The sequence below is a fragment of the Larimichthys crocea genome, chromosome XIX, assembly GCF_000972845.2.
Source record: "Larimichthys crocea isolate SSNF chromosome XIX, L_crocea_2.0, whole genome shotgun sequence".
NCBI classification, from domain to species: domain Eukaryota; kingdom Metazoa; phylum Chordata; class Actinopteri; family Sciaenidae; genus Larimichthys; species Larimichthys crocea.
Genome location: NC_040029.1, coordinates 10138230 through 10153676, shown reverse-complemented (window position 1 = coordinate 10153676; position 15447 = coordinate 10138230). Strand labels below are relative to the sequence as shown.

The window sequence follows — 15447 nt, the reverse complement described above, 5'->3', positions numbered from 1 at the left end:
TACTTCACAAATACAAATAATTAAAAAAGGAAAATAAGAAATAATTAGTCAGGTTTTTGAATACACACATGTGTGTAGCATCGTGCATGTAGCTGTCACTGATAATAAAGTACCTTGAATCTGCAGTGAAGTAAAAGTGTTTAAAGAGGTTTTTGAAAACAGCAGCAGAGTGAGACCCTCTTGTTGTTTTTCTTCTCTCTGTGCAGATTTCTTCTTCTACTGAAACCTGCAGCGCTCATTGCTGCTTCAACGCTGACACCTGCTGGCAGCAATAATTAATAATAATTCATAATATTAATAATTTTTGTCCTTTTGCAAATAGGATTTTACAAAAAACAATAGTCTAAAATGTATCCATATTAAACAAAATATAAAAACTCAGCAACATTTCTAATATGTATCTTGTAAATAGAAAAAAACTATTTGTATTTTATCAAGACAAATGAGAGGTTTTGATATTTAGTTATTTTTATCCTATGCTGAAATCTAATGTAGCAGATTAATTGAATAGAATAAAAATGTATTTTTATCATGTATGTAGTGGCAGAAAAAGGATGATGTCTGTCCAATCACCACAAGAGGGCAGACAATGAATCTTCTCCGTGTCTATTCCTATGTGTTTTATAAATTGTATGATAACTATTACTGAGGCTGCGAATGAAGAGGGATCACTCTGTAGTTTCTCTGGCTCCACCTCCGGGTTACAGAAACACAGGATCTTTGTTTGTAGTTCTCTGTCAGATTGAGCTGAAATAAACCAGAGGTGGAAGAAGCATTCAGATACTTTACTGAAGTAAAAGTGCAAATACCAGACTGAAAATACTACAAGTAAAAGTCCTGCGTTTAAAAATGCACTAAGTATTATCAGCAAAATGTACTTAAAGTACAAATGTTGCAGTACAATGCTGCTCAGACTAATACAACACGGTTTTAAATGATAGTTTTCATAGTATCATGTTCAGTATCATGACACATTGTTACAGCAGTTCACAGAATACTCATAAATACAAATAAAATATAAAAAGAGAAAATAAGAAATAATTAGTCAGGTTTTTGAATACACACATGCTGTGTAGCACCGTGCATGTAGCTGTCACTGTATATAATAAAGTACCTTGAATCTGCAGTGAAGTAAAATTCCGCCTGTGTTTAAAGAGGTTTTTGACAACAGCAGCAGAGTGAGACCTCTTTGTTGTTTTTCTTCTCTCTGTGCAGATTTCTTCTTCTACTGAAACCTGCAGCGCTCATTGCTGCTTCAACGCTGACACCTGCTGGCAGCAATAATTAATAATAATTAATAATAATTAATAATGTTTTGTCCTTTTGCAAATAGGATTTTACCAGAAACAAACAGTATGTACAGCTAGTCTATAAATGTATCCATATTAAACAAAATATAAAAACTCAGCAACATTATCTAATACGTTATCTTGTAAATAGAAAACAAACTATTTGTATTTTATCAAGGCAAGATGAGAGGTTTTGATATTTAGTTATTTTTATCACATGCTGAAATCTAATGTAGCAGATAGAAAATTGAATAGAATAAAAATGTATTTATTCATCATGTATGTAGTGGCAGAAAAAGGATGATGTCTGTCCAACTCACCACAAGAGGGCAGACAATGAATCTTCTCCGTGTCTATTCCTATGTGTTTTATAAATTGATATGTAACTATTATTTATATTGGTGTTATGTATGATAGTAATGGATGTCTCCTTTAAATTAAACAGTTTGTGACAGTTTCTGTGCATTTAAGCAAACAAAGACGTTTTACAAATGTTTAAATATTTGCTCTTCTCTCAAAGTAACCAGATATATATATATGTGCTAATTAGGGTAATTATTTCTTTATTGTCTTGTGTGTCTTGTGTGCACGTACTTGGCCATTAACGCTGATTCTGACTGATGTTATACTCATGAATTCAACTTTTCATTTGTAAGAGAATAAATGTGCTTGTTTGTCAGACTAAAGCATGTTTATAACTGTATGTGGGCAATGAGAGATCAAGAATCAATCCAGATGGGATGTACGTTGGAAAAGTTTATTCTGACATGACAGAGTGACAATAAATAAAACTTTTCAGGGAAGTGGGAGACTTTTGGCGGTCTATCCACGACCATTCTCCAGCACCTTAGGCTTTGCTGGGCCAGTGATGGCGTGACTGAATGAGGTGGCGGTGGGAAGGTAGGGATCTACCCTCACTTAATGAGCGGTCACCCCTTCTCCCCCGTTCCTCACCCCATACGAGTGGCAAGTGGAGACATGCCCCGGTTGGAGTAGAGGCCAAGTGATGGGGGGTCTTCAATGGAGAGATGTGATGTCCCGAGAGAGGAGGAGGGTTGGAGACGAAATGGAAAGGAAAACAAAATAAAACAACAAGATGGGTTTGCTTCAACATCCCTTGTACATAGTCCTTGTCTTTCCTTGGTTGGTCTTTGAAACAGTGTAGATGTCCTGAACACTGCTGGGCTGTCTGTAGGTGAGCTACAGTTTCTTCAGCACTCCTACTGCTGGCCTCTTACACAGACATGATGTGCTTGACGAAAGCTGGAGAAAGACAAACCCATTTGTTAAAATCTTGATATATCTGTTAAAGAGAAAGAAGGCATGGTTGGTAACTAATGCTTACCCTCATAGTGCACACTGCCGTTCTCGTCCTCCTGTCCGGCCATGAGGGCTTCAATCTCAGCCTCAGTCATCTTCTCTCCTGTAGGTGCACAAGGATCCATGTCAAGAGCGAACTCTCCATTTCACATACTCCACATGCTAAGCAAGTTATATTTGTGTGCTTCTATATTTGGGGAAGTGACTGGAGACTCACCCAGGGTGGACAGCACAATACGCAGCTCAGCGCCCATGACTGTGCCGTTGCCCTCCTTGTCAAAGACACGCAGACCCTCAACGTAGTCATCATAGGTACCCTTTGGCTGGCTGTCAACCTCCTTCAGCATGGGCAGGAAAGCATCGAAGTTGATCCTCTTGTTGGCCATGTCTGTCAAAAAATGTCACGTGGGGGGCAACGTTACTACACCATTTTTGTTGACAACAAGCTTAATTGATCTGGTAGAAAAATTACGAAGAGATTTCTAAGTGAGTTTAAGACTTGTGACACTTGTGTCTTTGTCTGAATGCATCGGGGTCTTACCATCGGCGGAGGGGTTGCCCAGGATCTTGGTGACATCCTTGTTGGTGGGGTTCTGGCCCAAAGCACGCATAATGTCGGCCACCTGGTTGAAGGCCACCTGGCTGTCACCAACTCTGTCAAAGAGACCAAAAGCCTCCTTGAAGTCTGCGGAAGGGAGAGCCAAGAGAGAACTTTCAGTTACAAAAGAACAAAAAATAAATAAATGCATATTTATGTTGCCAGCAAATAGCTATATTTGATATGCCTGTTTCTATTGGGCCTCCTTTGGGTTTCCTATTCTTTGTATTGCAGGGATCTTAGTGAGCTATGGCAGCTATGCGGTGCCACACTGTGCTGAAGGATCAAAGACAGTAGAAGCCACATACTTCTGTCATTGTTCCAAAGAAACAGGGAGCGACAGCTGTACCGAAGCCAAAACCAGGACGGTACCGAATGGGGCCTTAACAAAGGGTTAGCCATGGATCATACCAGGAGTCCATCTCAAAGTGACCTTTTTTTTGACAGGTTAATACTCTTGTGTGGCTTCTGAAAAACAGCAGCAGGAATAGCTGTAGCACCCCCTCCCCTCTAACCCCTCTAACCCCTCTAACCCCCCCTCCATTCCTGCCTCCACATACATTTGGGAGGAATTTAGGGGCGACATCAGGAGCAAACTGATACACCCCGACAGAGTATACCAGGCCATATAGAGGCATGGCCCCATGGCCCTGCTCAAGTTATACATAAGAATGCTGACTGCATCGTAATCTACACCTGCACATACTCAATTGGCAATTAACTTGTGGTGTGAATGTACCAGATTTTGCAGGAACAGCATGTTTTCTTTTTGGGGTTCACGGGTTGCCAAATTAAAAAAGCCCTTACAGACTTGAAAGGACTTTTGAGATTTGAGAAATTTGTTATCACTTTGAGATGCGCATACAAGAACAAAAGAAAATATCCACAGAAATCATGATGTAGATCTAGTTACAACACTAAAGATAGGACAATGTTTATAGAAGACATGTCTTTCAGCGCTGAACAAAAGAGTCATGGGTGGTGCTAGAGGATCACAGTTTGGATTCCTCATGTAAGGCGATGCCGCCGTGCACGCATCTTAAACCATGGCCTTGTGATTAACACCTAAGCTGTGCAAGGCCCACTGTGGGTTGCAAGACAAGGCTGGGTCGGCTTAGAATAGACATATCTGAAATCCTTCTTGACAACTGGACAAGTCTGTGGAATGGCATGTCCTGGGGTCGTCTTTAATCTGGAAGTTTCTTAATCTCTGCTGACACTTTTTAGGACGTAGTTTGGACTAAAGTTTCAATTTGGTGTGCTACTACTTTCATTAGAGAGCTTGTTTAGTGTGACGATCACTGAAAAGCCTGTTGCTACACTACGATCGTGGAGGAAGTAAATGTTACCCTTCACGATGACGAGATTGGGATTACATAATTTTTTTGTTGGAATGGATGAGGATGAATCTTTGATGCGTCTTTACTTACCCTCAATCTGGTCCGCTGAGAACTCGGTCTGTCACATAGAAAGACACCAAAAGAACACACATACACAGAGAGACAGAGAGGTACAAACACATGAACAACACAGAGAAATGAATGATTTATGAGAAGAGAAATAACACAGAAATAATCCAGCTTTTATAAGATTTCCTAACAAGAACTTATTATTACTAAACACGAGTGATGGATGGTGAAATCACAGGTTTCTTGCATTTAGACATAAGACATTAATCATAGTAATGTGGATGTATTTCAAGGCGGTGGTCCAGGGCCTCTCAACCTTGAATTTTTGTTTCACAATTTCTAAAGCAATAATCCAAAAATACAAGTCTTGCTAATAAAGATGCCATGTGGCTGATTTTGGAGAGCTCGTATCCAAACTCATGCCAACAAACAATTCTCCCTGGTAGAAAAAGGAAAAAAGTATAACTCCAATTGGTACCGCCCCACCCAAAAAGGTCCAAAACACAATAATGTACACACCATTTTGGAGAGCTGGAGCTGGAGGAAAGAAAGGAGAAGAGAAGCTGAAGTCCCAAGACAGAGTGGTCCTGAACCATCATCAAAGCCCCCTCTTATTTATCCCGGACATGTGATGTCACGTATGCTAATGTGGTGGATCAGATGACACGCTGGAACATCTTTAACTTTCTTAGGGCACATGGAAAGGAGAGGAGAGGGAGAAGGCCTTTAGAAGGGGACAAGGGTATTTTTAGAAGTAGAAATATCTGTGTCAAGACTCTGTCTTGTATGTCAAGACTCGAAACAGCTTTTAAAGTCAATTCTCCAAAGAATAAACTTTCATCGACTTGATGTATGAATGTTTGTCTTTTTAAAGTGACACAAAGATGAACGGTGAGTGAAAATGCAGACAACTCAGCTACCTTGTGGTCAACTTCAGGGCTGCAAGCCCAGAGAGCTCATTTTCAAGGTGATATTTTTAAACAGTGAGACTTCTCCTCCTCTTATGGTGGAGAGACAGCAGGGCAAAAAACATTTGAAAAATCGATTCCACTCAGACAGGTAGTGCAAAGTTGAATTTAAGCTGCAGTTTGGTTTGAGCACGTTCAGTATAAAACTGCAAGAGTTTTGTGGATGGACCTATCCTAAAAACTTGCACCAGATTACCTGCAATATATATAAGTGACAAAGATGATTAAAGTTGAAGTTTTTGTAGTTAAATTAAGGAGTGTACTGCACAGAAATAAATTGATCGGAGTCTTTCATATATACTATATGCAGCTGAAGGAAAAAAAGAGTACGTTAGAGAGAAACTGAGGTTATGAAATGATCACAATCGGCCCAGTTATGCAGATTTACAGACTTAATTCCACGATCTATGGAGGTGAAATGACCTTTCGGGCAGAGCCGCTTCACTCACCTTACCCATCGCCAACAGAGCTCTCCATGGTGCTGACGGCGATATCAACGTGAATCTATTATTAATGCAGCAGCTGCATAAAATTAATTCTGACATTTGTATAAAACAAAGTCAAACGAGCACTTTCCTGACGGGTCCCGTCTTAAAAACGGCCGGAGGCAAACACAGAAAAATGGGAATAGTTGCACAGAATATTGACTCTGATTGGACCAAATAAAGTGTCATTGGTGTTGTTGAAAGTGCTGACCAATAGTAATAAGATCACACCTTAGTTTTGCCAAAGCAAGGACACCAATTCTAGAAATTAAAGTACAAAAGTATTAAAATTAAGTTTTACTAAAGATTGTTGTGAGATTTATACTGAGACTGTTTCTGTTACCTTTTTGTTTAATGTTTCTTATGAATGGAAATTTGTTGTTTTTTGTATCGTGTTTGTACGTGCACCCTTCATCTTGAAAAACTGCAAAAGCTCTTGAGCTGTGTGACCTCTGATTGCTTATTTATTAATGTTTTAAAATATTTATTTAATTTCTAATAAACTAGATATGTATGTAGAGATAAACAGACACAACTTGGGCCATTTTACACCTCAGCAAATAATTTTTCAGCTGAAACGTTCCAGAAAAATCCACAAACATTTGTAGTATCTTTGACAGTAGTGATTTAACAACAACCTGACTACTCTGTTGTGAATGTCCAGTTTTAAAGACCAAAGAGCTTTAGCTGCTTATAAATAATCAATGACAATGTCAGGAATGTAAATATTTGGATTGTAAAAACAGCGGTTTTTATGGCCTGTATCTCAAAAATGTCAAATTGTAAGTTTGTGGTTTTCTTTCCCTTCATAATTTGTTCCACAGGACAAATTAAATAATTCAGTAACTGTGTGAATAGCTGCAGTCTAACTTGTCATCAGTTATGTTGCACAGCTACAGAGCATGAAGCAAAAGATCTGGAGGACATTTCACAGTGAAAGACATGTCCGGCTGGCCACACCCCCGGACAGTTGAGCTCTATTTTTACTCCCATTCCTGCTCGGGGTGTTCGGTTTCTCCTACGCTGGCTGGCTGGCCCCAGCTCTGTGAAAATGGGGGGTGGAGGTGGCAGAAAAAAAAAGAACATCAGTGCTCCTCAAGACTTCTCTGGTACAGTATCCAGCTCCCCTCCCTATCCTTCCCTCAGGTCATAAAGAAGCATGGGCAGGGGGCTTAAAAAAGAGTGGTGGCATTGTGTCGCCGGCTGGTTTTCAGGGGCGTTACATGAGCCTTATTTGGAAGAAGGAGCACAACGTTTGAGCCAAGTTGTCCAGGGAGGTAGATGGAGGAAGGGAGAGGATTTCAGACACTTGTCCCTGTAATAAGTGACCTCAGGTTTCAGCTGAATAGACCTAAAACTGGCAAAAAATGCAACTACGGTACTTCTACTGTTTGTTGTGCCAAAGTTGTTGTCTCTGCTAAATGTGTATGTCTGCAGCAATTTGGTGTTTTTCCACCTAATCAAGTCAAAGATGATCACACCATGGACGTTTTTAGACCGTCTCGGACACGGTATCCCCTCTGGATGTGAAAAAAATCAACGTAATTAGCATAAAATCTGTCAAATAACTTATTCATTAGGTGACTAAGACTCAAGGTGAATTCCTTTCGGTGCCAACAAATGCACCTCCTTCACCAAGTCGAGGTCAGGTATGTGTTCACACCTTCACGAATCTCTGCTGCCTCCTTGTGGCTTTCCTGTGCCACCAGAACGAGACCGAAGATTCAACAACAGAGCAACAACAACAGCTGTAAAAAGACACAATTTATTGCTCAGACAGTGCAAAGGACAGGCAACAGTTTACACGTTGGGGTTAATCCCTTAACACATGACACAGCTTATACTGTTCTATATTTAGTGCGTTGTAACTAGCGTTGCTGTTGGCACAATAGCAAACTGAAGCATCCCTTTTCTTTTTGAACATATCAAACTTACAGAATATACAGTTGTTAAGTGTAAACACTGTTTAGTTTTCCCACCATTTAACGTTTAAACTGAAAATTAGTTGCGTAAACCCTCAAAGACGACACAATCTGAGCAAGAGCCGAAGTTAATAAAGCAAAGTTTCGTTTATACACAAAAAGCCAGAGAGGCTCTCGCCTTTGACACATCTGTGAGACAAATCTGAAGTGGAGGTGCGAGTATAGAATTCATCCTCTTAATAACATGTCGAGTTCCCAGAAGAGAAAGAGCAGGAAAGAACATGGCACAACGTGTTGAAGCGGGAAGTCAAAGTCAGTCCCGGGGTTTTTTTGTTTTGTTTTTTTTAATCGAGATGAAGATGAAGTGCTTTCATGCATGAGCAACGTGACACAGAGCAGAAGGTGTGGGTCTTCCTCTGGTTAGATTTTCCCGCAGGGTGGGTGGGTGGGTGGGCGGAGGAGGAGGACGACTACCTTTGGAGACACGTTTACACCTCAAAGGCCGGGAACCTCGCCTTCATCGGCTGCAGAAGGTCGGCCAGGAAGTAGATGGTGCCGGCCATGCCTGTGAAGAGGAAGTGATGCGGTGAGTTTGACAAGACAGTTAGCGGTTCCTGCTGTAAGAACAATAAATAAAATAGAAATATATATTGACAGCATACATGCTTATTATATTACATTATAGCAGGACTACAGCATTCATATAACCTTCAAGAAACCTGTTAAAGTTCAAAATGATGCAACATGGCAACTGTAAAAGTGTCTGATGAACTACAGTGTGACACAGGAAGCAGTACGTCCTGTAATCACGACAAGAAGTGAACATTATTCACGGCAGTGCTGCTGCTGCCGCTTCGTCTGTTTACACAAACGTTGGCCCGATCTAATTATAGTCAGTCGGCTCGGTTCTGTGATCCAGGCTTTTTGATAACAGGATATTTTTGGCAAGTGGGTCGCGTCATCGCACATTACCTTCAAAAAGTGAGAAGGGAGTGTCTGGTGTTCGGCATCCATGTTTTCCGTAGTTCATGCACCAGTCTGCGAACTGAAAAAGAGACAGAGACGTGTCATCACAATAACAACGCGGACCGCGAACGATGAACCGCCCCGGGAGAATAGCTAGCTATGTCAACAACTGTTAGAAATTGTGCTCGGCTCGGTGAAATCCAAGCATCTGTCGGGGTATCGGGTTCTGACCGCGGTGTCACTGCTGCACCGGGAGGATGTAGCAGAGCTTAGGTAAGACATCTGAGGGGTCTATTTCTATCCGCTATGAATAGATTCATATTCACGATAGTACACCCGGGACTCCAGCCACCTGGAGCGCCTCCAAAATGGACCTCGCTTCAGGCTCACGCTTTGATGGCGACTGGCACTGACAACCATTGTCAATACACGTAAAAGGCCCGGCCTTTCACATGCCGTCACGTTTCAGGAATCATTTTCGATTTTGAGGCTGGAGAGCGGCCAGCCTGCGCTGTGATTGGTCGAGCTTTGGAGTCACTTTAATGTGACTTTGACATTTCACAACAAAGTTAGAGAGAGACGAGTTAAAGCCTTAAAAACAAACATATGATCGAATTCATGGCGTTATTCACAGCTCCTAATCGCGTGACATTATGATCCCTTTCGTGTGCTCTCACCATGCAAGCTCTATAAAGGTGCTTGGGGTCCTGCGTTTGCCGGTACAGAGCCAGGAAGGCGTAGGCGTTGCCTGCCGCGCCGTGGCACAGCCCGTAGCCTTTCTTCAGCAAGCCGCAGTGCCAGACCACCTCTCCACACTGCAGGGCGTCAACCAGGTACTGAGGCACCCCAAAGGCCTGAGACGAGGGACGTAGCAGAGGGGAAATTAAAAAGCAAAGCTTAGTTCATGAAATCATTCTGTCACATTTCACCTTTATTTTGAAACAGGAAATGGAAAGAAAACAAAGCTGTGGAGGCCTCCAGCTCACAGAAAGTGACTAAACTCCACCACAAGATGGCACTGTGACTCTTTCACTGAACTCCTTTTATCCTCTGAAACACTGGACTCCATGAACGACCTTTTTTGCTATCTATCCATCCATCCATCCATCCATCCATCCATCCACCCCCTGTCAGTGTTTACCCACCCTGTACGCCTGCAGCAGCATGTAGATCACTCCCGGGGATCCGTGGCACCAATGAACCAGCAGGTCTCGATCGTCCCCGATGCATGGAGGGTAGTTTCCTGAGGGGAGCTTGAGACGGCAGACGTGGTCCACGCTGGGCTTCACCAACTTGTGCACGTACTCCTCGACGGCGACGAAGCCGGGCTGTGAGGGGAGATCACACGGCAAAGGATGAAGCAGAAACTGGTCTTCGCAATATTTTGAGGGTCTAAATGAGTGAAACGGTCTGAAAATTATAAATATATAATATTCAACAGTAATAAATAAGCAAAATTTGATCACACTGTCTTGACTTATGTGCTCAAAAAATTCAAATCGGTCATTGAATCAATTTATAAGCAGCTATTTTAGAAATTGATGATTGTTTAAGTGCGTTAACATGCAAAGATTTGCTGGTTCCAGCTCCTCAAAGGTGTTTTCTATCTTTATAAACTGAATATCTTAAACTTTTGAAGCCTTGGTTGGACAAAATAAATCATGTCCAAGTTTCCTCTTGGGCTCTGCCCCCTGTAACAGCCATCTTTGAGTATTTCTGGTGTTTTGAAGGTTTTTGGCACGATAAATTATTTCTTACATCTCAGGAAGATATTAAGCTAAATTAAGCACGAAATTTATGTGACGTACAAAATTTATACGGCCAGAAGTAATTATAGAAATGTATTAAGAACTTAATCCTTTAAAATATCTTCTGAATGTGGCCTTTCTGAATGCAGACACCCTTTTTTTTTTACCTGCATGAGATAGTAGTAGATGCCAGCCAGTCCGTGGGCTGCACCGACATACTGCTCCTGGTACCACTCGTACATCAGGGGGCTGTGGTTCTGCACCCTGAACTTCCTGCTGAGGTGCTCGCCTGAGACGAGCGCAGACTCGCTGATCTAAGGAAGGAAACAACACATCCCGGCTCACAAACACACCTAATCTGTAAAAATCGAAAGAAACCAATGGAGATAAATTAGAGCAATTTTCGACATCAATATGTGTAAGAGTGAGCAAATTAGCACCCAACGGCAAATCAAGATCGTTGGGGACAGCAACTGAGAAGTTAGAGAAGCATTTTTACATCCCATTCTCCTTTTCCGTTAGTTCTTCCTAACCCTGTCATCCAATTAGGCTCTGCGTCTGTTGTTACTGTACTTGTATGAGTCTAAGAAGTCATGGATGATCAGTCAGCCTGTCCTGGATAAAACCACCTCACATCACAGCACACTTCAAGTCAGACCATGCCCCGGCTCTGACCCACCTGCTGGATATACTGCAGTGGGATCCGGTCCTGCCCGAGCTGCTGGTTGATGAACACGAGGGAGTAGAGGTAGCCCATTCGCCCGTAAAGCAGCTCGTCAGGCAGCCCGCCTGAACCTTTCACCACAATCTGGTGATACTGCAGCAGTCTGCGAGGGAGGATCGGGAAACACAAATTATCTTTTATCAGGACCCATGATGACTGTGTACAAATGTATCTAAATTTAAAACATCGTCTGGGACGTGTTCCTGACGGACCTGTTGATGCACTCGTCAGTCTCCTGCACCCTCTGCAGGCGATGGTAGACCACGGCAGCAACAGCCAGAGGCCCCGCGTCCCCACACAGGAAGGTGACGTCATGACGTCGGGTCAGAGACTTCAGACTGTGGTTGACGTACTCGTGGGCTTTCTGCAGCAGGGAGGGGTCCTTGAACACATTATGGAGGTGCAGGTAGAGCAGAGCGATGCCTGTGGACAGACGCACACACAGGTGTTATCGTAAACTAGTTAGGCCAGTATTATCTGATTCAATCTGAGAATATAACACCTGAAAGACCTAAATATGAAAAGTAAAATGTTCTGAAATCAAACCAGATCCGAGAAAATTCAACTGTTTTCATTGTGGATTATTTTCAATATTTCTTTAAAAAATTCTCTGGATTAACCTCCTAAAATTTGAATATTTTCTGGATAAATTAGTCTTCTATGATTAGAAACTAAATACTTAGTAATAACTGAATGTTGGGGTCAGACAAAAACAACGTTCATTAATGCATTTTGACATTTCACAGACCGGTGTTTTGGTTTATCAAGTGACCGTGTTAACGGGTGACCATTAGTCGTAGCTGTCCTCATGAATGCCTTGTTTGATTTCATTAACGTTACCTGATCTGTCTCTGTATTCTTTCCCCGTTTCAGCTAATGGTCACCAGTTAACACGGTCACTCGTTAAACTGAAACACTGGGCGGTTTTGGTGGTGAAGAGCGAGTTATAACACTTATAACCTTTTTAACCAGATGGAAAAGTGCTTTGTGCGGCTGAGGGTGACCCTCATTAAATTATCAGGAGAGCATGGAAAGAACTGGAGCATTAACACAGATTTTCATGCATAAATAACCCAGAACACGTCGACATCTGAAGGCAGAAGCCTTTCGCCTTACGCTGAATAAACTGTTCTCCATCATGGACAATGAGCAGCACCCTCTCCACCACACGGTGGACAGACCGCTGTCGAAGGGACAGGTACAGGAAATCTGTCCTGCCACATGCCATCACACTTTATAATAACAGCTAAACACTCATAATTTACAGTCACTGCACATTTCTCCTTTTTTATTCATTTGCACTAAATCAACCCGGCCAAACTGCTGTACAGTCGTCCCTCGCTATATCGCGGTTCACTTTTCACGGACTCGCTGTTTCGTGGATTTTTTAAGTGTAATTTTGCTTTTTTCACAGCGTACTGTTCAGTATGAACGCGCATTGTGTTCTGCGTCCTGATTAACTAAGGGAGTACTGTACAAAAGGTGTATAAAAGTGTGTGGTTAGGGGTTTTACGGCCTTAAAACATGGATAATAATTCTAAAACTTACTTTGCAGATTTCGTTTACTGCGGGTTATTTTTAGAACGAGGGGACCACTGTACATACTTTTGTACAACATATTTTATTTACTATGGCTATTTGGATATTTTATGATGTATAGTTTGTTCTCTATATTTTTATTCTCACGTTCATACTCTTGTTATTTGTATCATGGTCACTTTACATTACAATACTCTTTTTTTCCCCTGTTAAAGGTTTTTGTGGGCAAGTTTTTCCTCACTGGAACCGAGGGTCTGAGGACAGAGGGTGTCACTCCCTGTACAGATTGTAAAGCCTCAGAGGAAAATGGACTTTGTGACTTTGGGCTATACAAATAAAATTGATTTGATTTGATTATACATCGTGCCACTTTTATCCTCAGCACTCGTCTGTTTGAAGGTTTTTCATGTTTATTGTAGGTTAGAGATATTTCTGTCTGTTTATTGTGTTTGTTCTAATTATGCAGTGTGTGCTTCACTTTCCTCTGCTGCTCTAACAAGTAAATGTCCCTGTGGCTGGATGAATAAAGTATATTTTATCTAATCTAATGTTGTGTATCTGTGTGTAATGCTGCTGCAGCTTGGCATGAATAAAGTGTCTCAGAAAGGTTTGCATCAGCTCAGGTCGCCTCAGTTCCCGGTGTCCAGCCTGTCTGATCTGCTGCACACCGGCCGTGTGACGGTGTGCTCACCTGCCCAGCCGGTGTAGGTGGTGCAGTCTCTCGGGTCGGCGGACTTCAGCCCGTTCTCCATCACGGCCAGCAGCTCGCTGATCTTGCTGCTCAGCCGCTGGGCGAACTCTGAGGTGAGCTGGAGGTGCAGAGAGAGAGAGATCGGTGAATAAAACACACACACCCTGCACGTGAGGTCACCTGCACACACGTTACCTTGCCGTGGCAGTCGAACAGCGCCTGTGTGAAGGCGGGGCTGCCGTCGTAGTCATGGTACGGGTTCCTCCAGGCTCGCGTGTCCATTTTAAACTCAATCTGGGTCAGACAGGGCGCAATCTGCGGAGAGACACGGAGGAGAGGGCTGAGAAGCAGAAATATGACAGAATATCACGCAACATCCCGCAGAGAGCCCGTGGCACGCGGCTAACTTCACGCCGCACGCCCACACACACACACACACACTAACGGCGCTGCGGCTAAGCTAACCGAGGCTAACGCCTGTCTGTGCGCGTCGTGGCGCGAAAGCAGAAAAACACGAATCACACATTTCACACGCGTGACTCCTAACGAGCGTCAGCGGGCGGGATTGAGCGCGTGAAAGGAGAACACGGGCGTGTTTACCGCATCTGCGTGGAGCTGCACTGTTGTTGTTAACGTCTTCTTCGGCTTCGTTGGCGCTTCTGAGGCTGGATCGTGTCGCGCTAAAGCGAGCGCGCCGCCGCCACCTGCCGCCGCGGGAGTGGTACTGCAGCTCCCAAAAAAAACAAAAAAAAACGGGGAATATATTAAATATTTAAAAAACGTGCACAGCTGAACACCAGATTTGTAAAATATAGAATAAAAAAAGCAGAATTCACACTAAAGTGGCAGTAAAGTCTCCTGTTAGGAGTGCTTTCCTGAGCTGTATCCGTGCACTGTTTCACTCAGTTGTCATGGTGATGCCAATTTCATCCATTTTAGTTGTCAGGTTTCTCATCCATGTTGACTCAAAGTTCAGCTGCAACACAACCAAGCAGACTCCAAGCAGATGAAGGCCAGAAGCTCTCGAGAAGGGAGTACGCAGACATTTATTTTAGTGCGACTATGTATGTATCATTTCTCCAAATCACTGAAGGAAACCAAGAAGTCCCAAAATACATAATGATCAACACATTCTGGACCCATTTCAGGTGTTTAGCTCTGAGAAATATTCTGTTCTCCTCCTATAAACAATGGAAGAGTCTTTCAGCTCAGCTCACCCTTGGGGGTTTTTAAAATACAAAACAATAGCAGTGAGTGGGAGTAGATTTGGACGTTTGGAAGAATTAATGCACAATTAGTAAAATATTACATAAAACCTGAAAGGAGTGTGTCTATGAATATGCAAAAAGAAAAAAAAAACTGGTTCTGGCCTCTCAGGGGTGAGGGTTTGTTTATTTTCTTTGTTTTATATCTTTTTAAATCATTTGCTTTTCACTTTTGGTTCACTTTGTTAATAAGCTGTCAACCTGTGGCTGGATTTTTTTTATTTATTTCTATTTTACAGGTTCAAAAATGAATCAAATCTTTGGAAAAAGTCCAAGCCCAAGGATACATGCTCACCCAGCAGATGATACACAGACCGATTTGTGGATGGTTGAGTGTAAAAGTGTATGTAGACCCAAGACATACATAAACTGTTTGTTATAGCTTTAACTCAGTTAGTATATTATGAGCCTATAAATGTAGCCTACAACATTTTTCTCTTGCAGCCTACTTGTATTTGTCAATAATTTAATTTAATGGTACAACTATGTATAAATAATTGAAATAACAACAGAGCTACATGGG

General features: G+C 42.3%; 2 protein-coding genes and 1 pseudogene across 2 annotated transcripts; all 3 read right to left on the bottom strand.

The window, feature by feature from the left end:
• Positions 1–2269, bottom strand: part of LOC113748348 (long-chain specific acyl-CoA dehydrogenase, mitochondrial-like) — a 5251-nt pseudogene extending 2982 nt beyond the window's left edge.
• Positions 2026–5254, bottom strand: mylz3 (myosin, light polypeptide 3, skeletal muscle). The gene is made up of 6 exons (XM_010743857.3): positions 5136–5254; positions 4638–4665; positions 3151–3294; positions 2827–2997; positions 2635–2712; positions 2026–2552 (listed from the first exon to the last, which is right to left on the bottom strand). Exons 1-6 carry the CDS (start codon positions 5136–5138, stop codon positions 2524–2526), a joined length of 453 nt encoding a protein of 150 aa, XP_010742159.1. The 5' UTR covers positions 5139–5254; the 3' UTR covers positions 2026–2523.
• Positions 5255–7991: 2737 nt separating this feature from the next.
• lancl1 (LanC antibiotic synthetase component C-like 1 (bacterial)) lies at positions 7992–14386 on the bottom strand. Its single transcript, XM_019277569.2, has 10 exons — positions 14260–14386; positions 13855–13974; positions 13660–13777; positions 11642–11852; positions 11385–11532; positions 10873–11019; positions 10103–10285; positions 9635–9811; positions 8964–9036; positions 7992–8556 (listed from the first exon to the last, which is right to left on the bottom strand). The coding sequence occupies exons 2-10, from the start codon at positions 13939–13941 to the stop codon at positions 8480–8482; spliced, it is 1221 nt and encodes a 406-aa protein (XP_019133114.1). The 5' UTR covers positions 13942–13974; positions 14260–14386; the 3' UTR covers positions 7992–8479.
• Positions 14387–15447: the final 1061 nt, after the last annotated feature.